Source organism: Morone saxatilis, unplaced genomic scaffold (genome assembly GCF_004916995.1).
Source record: "Morone saxatilis isolate NCDOM2014 unplaced genomic scaffold, NCSU_SB_2.0 Contig20, whole genome shotgun sequence".
NCBI lineage: Eukaryota > Metazoa > Chordata > Actinopteri > Moronidae > Morone > Morone saxatilis.
The window spans coordinates 869,152-874,624 of NW_023339763.1; the positions used below are offsets into that span (position 1 = coordinate 869,152).

At 38.5% G+C, this 5,473-nt stretch overlaps 1 protein-coding gene across 1 annotated transcript in view; it reads left to right on the forward strand.

Moving 5' to 3' along the window:
• Positions 1-5,017: 5,017 nt before the first annotated feature.
• st6gal1 (ST6 beta-galactosamide alpha-2,6-sialyltranferase 1) overlaps positions 5,018-5,473 on the forward strand; it is a gene marked incomplete at its 5' end in the record, with an annotated part of 7,182 nt that continues 6,726 nt past the window's right edge. The window contains 1 exon segment of the mRNA XM_035666022.1: positions 5,018-5,224. Coding sequence (XP_035521915.1) covers positions 5,018-5,224 — 207 coding nt within the window.

Below are 5,473 nucleotides of genomic sequence, written 5' to 3' on the forward strand. Positions count from 1 at the left end.
AATGAAGCTAAAGACAAACAAATTTAACCAAACCAAACACAGTGAAAGCATAGGTAGGTAGAGAGAGAGACCATCTGATTGCCTCCAGTCTATATAGTCCAGCCACCAGACCAGGTGAACTTAATCTGGCTGATTACTCGGCTCTTTGAGGGAGAGACCTGCTCAGAGGGTGGTCACAAGGGGTCACATTTTAACTCTGTGGGCTGATATTGATAAAGTTTGAGTTGATTTTGAGGTTATTTATATGCTTAACCCTCATAATACCTTCCCATTGACTATGCAGTAGTGTTCCTCCATCATGAACTTTGACTCCAGTCTGGTTTGGCTTGTTTAAAAACATATGGTATGAATTATGATCCAAAACTGTGTTTCACCCTTTTAGTCAACTCAATACCAACTCATTAACACCAAGCTTGACCCATATTTCTATAATTAAGGTAAGTAAATCTCATTTATACGAAATTATATTTTTTGTTTTAAAAAAAGCTAAAAATCTGAATAATTTTGACTATAGTTAATATAATAGGAATATATGTTGATTGATTATCACAATCTGGTATATGTCAAAATTTAGTCAGGACACTGTTTTGAAAGCAGTTTGAAGCATAAAATATAAATTATTACCCAATTCTGTGTTTAACCTTTTTAGTCAACCTTATTCCAACTCATTACCACAAGTTTCACCTTTCTTTTTGGAATTCATGGTCAATAAATCACTCATTTGAATGAAATACTGTAAACTAAATTATGAATTATTATGGATTATCACAGACTGGTATATGTCAAATATTAGCGAAGACATCCCCAGCTCAGAATAGACTGACTAATGCAATTTAGGGGCAAAAAAACATTTTGATATTGAAGAGTGAGAAATTTCAACTTAACATAAATAATTTCGGAACTAACAATCCCACAGTACAAACGCGTCGTAGGCAACAAATGGCTGTCCTTTGAGTAGAAACACTATTCAATCTTAGCAGGTTTCTCTTCTTCCTCAGATGATTCATCTTCCTCTTCAGTTGAAGCATGTTCAGTGTTGTCTTCATTTTTCAGCTCCTCCTGGTCAAGTTCCTCCTCAACAGAGTTCAAATGAACTCGAGAGCCTCTAATGCAGTGTAGCTTCTCTTCATGGTGCTGTCTCAGACTAAAATGTGAAAAGCTGACAGAGAGTTGACCTGAGAGGTTTTGAGCTTTTATACCTATGTATACATCCAAGATAAAAGCAAGTTTACAAACCTCTAGCTTTGAATGTGTGTGTGTGTGTGTGTGTGTGTGTTTGCACAGTGCAACCCAGTGACCCTTCTGGGGTCAATCGTGGCGGGGAAGAAGTGTTCTAAAATTCAATCAAACACCCAAAACTCGAAAAGTGAAAGTGGTCAAAATTGATTTTATGTGGAGCTACCATACATGGAACCATGTTACTTTGGTGAAATTAGATTTAAATATTTATGACATTAAGAACATTGAAATGGGGTCAAAAATGACTCCAGGACATTATGAGGGTTAATATATTGGAGCTGCATTTTAGACTCAAGAAAGCTCAATGTCACTGGTGTGAATGCTTAGATGTAATATTTGCTGTACCACTGACCTCTCTCTGTCTCTCTGTCTTTAGCATGTAAATAACCTCAAAAAACTTATTCATTATCCTCAATAATAGTGTGGCTGCAGATTCGACTGCTTTCCCACACGGAAAAAGGTGGTCACAATTTCCATAAAATATGGAAATATATAAAAGTATTAAACAAATGAGTCAGTCAAATGTAAACACTCAAAGAGGACATGTTTTAGATTCTAACTCAATAACAAACACAGGCTCAAGTTGGCATTTAGAAACAAATGCTAATTTGCAAGTTTTTAATTTTGACAGTTTTAAGGATTACAATGGCCGCTTAAACCAGTAAGAGTCATATTTCAACTCCTGATGAGCTAATTTTGATAAAGTTTGAGTCGATTTTGAGATTGTTTACATACAAGTTCAATGGTGCAGCACATATAACATCTGAGCATTCACACATATATTAAGCATATAAATAACCTCAAACTTTATCAGAATCAGCCCACCGGGAGTTAAAATATGACCTCTACCGGGTTAATTGGCCATTTTGATCTTTACAAATGACAGAAATTGATTCAGCTACTTATACAAACATATGCAAATTAGCATCTGGCAGTTTCTAAATGCTGGGGACCCATAATGTGCATTTCTGATATAAAACTCATTCATGTGAGTTTCATTTCTTCAAAGGTGGCACAAACAGCTCGGACTCAAGGACTAACTGCTTGGAGGTAATGACCTTGACTTTTGGTTGTAAGCCAAGCATCGATACGGTAATTCTGACGTCATGTTTAATGTGACACAGCGATTTAGGTTTAGATTAAACAGATTCTGACGCTCAATTCATTTGATAAGGTTAAACAATATTACCTGTATTAACAGCCAACTTAAAACATTAATAATCAATAGATAATTAATATTAGCTGCTCCCTCTAGTGGCGGCTGATTTCACACGTGTTGACTGTGCAGCACGATGAGTAAACAGTAAGTATCAGTACGAGCCTTCATCCTTCCAGCTCATCCATTCTGCAATGACTGCAGTCAGCGTATCGGGGCGAGCCGCCACCAGGGAACCGGTTCACGCACCTCGTTTAAAACCATCGGAGCGTCTGCGCCAGAACTAAAACGTTGGTTCTCGAGTAGAACGAGAACATAGCAGGTTTTCCTCAGGGATTATTTTATAGGTTATCTGAGCATTGTTCAATCAATAATAATATCAATCAACAAATAGATTATATGAGTCAGATGGACGACATTAGAGATCTCCAATAGTGAAGCCAGAACTTCTCTATCGCCCCCTGGTGGCGGTCTGCAGGGAGGAAACTAACTCAAACCACAGACGTCCTCTTTCTCATTCTCATCATTATTATCCCTCCAGACTCTGCCGACCGTCCTCATTTACTTCCACTAAATGTGACTGAGGTCGAGAGTGTAGCTGGAAATGCATTGTGGGAAAAAAAACTCCTCTTGTAATGGACTTCCAACATTTCCCTCTCTCCTTTCTCCTCATTCTCTCCGTCTCTCTCTCTCTCTTTCACTATGTTTAGACCTCTTTCATCCAGCCATCCTCCTCCTCCTTCTCCTCTTCATCTCCCTCCTCCTCCTCTCTGCTTTCTCCCTGGTTTCAACCGTCACCCGGGGCAATGACGGCACACTCCTGCGTCCTTATTCTTCTTTGCTGTTTCACTCACTCGCTCACAGTGTCAGAGGAAGGATTCAGACAGAAAACCTTTATTTGTGTGTTTGAATAAATTATCTGTCGTTAAAGAGTCAAATTACAAATTCAATATTTTATTTCATTATTGCAGATGGTTTTGTTTTTTATTATTACCATTATTCCATTATTTATTTAGGTATTAATTAATCTATGTATTTATTGACTGTTTATGTGTTTTTTTATTTATACTTGAAAATGTAATGCCAATTTTAATGTCAGTTAATAAAATAAATGTATTTATTTATAGATTAATTAATTTTCGTTTTAATTATTTCGTGGTCCTCCGTAGAATTAAAAGAGGACAAAGCAAACAGTTTATGAGCCAAAGGAGGGCAAGTGCTGAGCTGAAAGAAAACAAATACACAAATAAATAAATAAACAACTCGCACACTGCAGGACTCAAGTGTTTAAAGCAAAGCGACCAACCAAGGTGACTCTCATTTACACATTACAGGAACATAAACGTACATTATATACATTATTTATCCCCATTTATACACGCACAGTTCCTGATGTAACAGTTAACCATCAATAAATACGGATCTTTTTTCAGTCGATAGTTATTGTTGAAATTCATCGTTTATGCACAACCAAGGGTGCTAAAGGCTGAGAGGCTGGAATCCCACGCATCCTGGAAAACCTGGAAATTCAGAGACTAATCATCAAATATCCTGGAAAGTTTCTGTTGTATTTTATGCCCTCACTCAGATCACCGACGTAAACTTCAGTTAGAGGAAAACTGTAGTAAACTGTGGTAAAATCACCAGAGAGTCTGCAAAAAAATTGGGCTAACGTGGACTTCTCATATAAATACTAACCTCCTACCTGTAACGAACCTGACACTTCGTAATGAACTCTGCAGCGTTAAAAATGTGTTAATACTTAGCCTAACACTAAATTTTATGACCATTTGTGAGAAAGTGATGTCTTGGATCGTCAAGAAAACTCCTGGAAAATGTCCTGGAAAGGTCCTGGAAAATTAATTTTTTTCACAGAAAAAAAAAGATTAACCGATTGAAATATCATCGAAATGGCAATAAATGAGATATTCACAAAAGCTGTAATTTTTTAAATAAATGTGTGACAAACAGCGTAATAATAAAGTACTGTAGCGCTGCGGGTCTAAAAATCTTGTTCCAGATTTAAGAAGAAACTAGAAAATGGCAAATAATATTCCAACATGTATTGTCATTTTTTAGAAAAGCTGCTGTGAAATCAGAAAAACACAATTAAAGTTTCTTATTTTTACCACTTTATATTTCCCAGATTATCAGGCGTCCATTTCTTAACGTTTGCAGCTCTCGTTCCTGTTATGTTATAAGTGTGAATGTCAGCCATGATAAGAGCTTGTTTCTGAGTAAAGGAGCTTCAGTGCTTCCTCTGCTGTCTGTCTTTTATGGGAGGAAAGGAGATCCCGCTGACCCACTTGCTCAGGGGAAAAAAAACCCAGTTCTCAGTGCAGACGAGCGCTGCCAGCAAACACTGCATCAGTCCAGATTTCATTCCCTCTCACAGCAGCTGAAAGTACAAATAATGCATATTTAAACTAACAGTTTGGGGCAAAAATCTGACATTTTGGCACCTTAAAAGTCAGTGATTGAGCACAGAGTCGCAGCGCGCTGGAGGACCGGGAGGAGTCAGTGCCTGCAGGGTTTGAGCCTTACATCGCTTCCACTCTGATTTTATTTGTTGTTTTGGATGAACTCTTGTGGACAGTGTGTCTTTGAATGTGTCCTCTGCAGATCCCCGGCGCGGCGATGGACAGAGTCAGCCTGCTGTGGCGTCTGAGGCGTCGGGCTCGCCGCGGAGCACTCTGCATGGCCTTCTTCTGCATCTCCATGGCCCTGCTCTACGCCCTCTGCGCCGAGAACAGCGTGCCCGTCACAGACGCCATCTTCGGGGTCCGGGCGAGAACCCGGGCTCAGCCTCGTACCCACTCTGTCATCAAGGTCCGTCGCTGTGTTTCACTGACAAAATACAGAACACTGATTTTTCCACAGCTGGTTTCAGGTGTTAATAGACTACTACTGCTAATACAGTCGGATGTCGTCTATTTGGTAGATTTTGATATTACAAACTAGTAGTCGTTCGTTAAAGCCAATAGTCGACTAGTCGTCACACGTTTATAATATGAATGTATTGATTATAATCTGTATATGTGAACAGAAGCCTGTTAAACAGCAGTAATGATTGTGAAT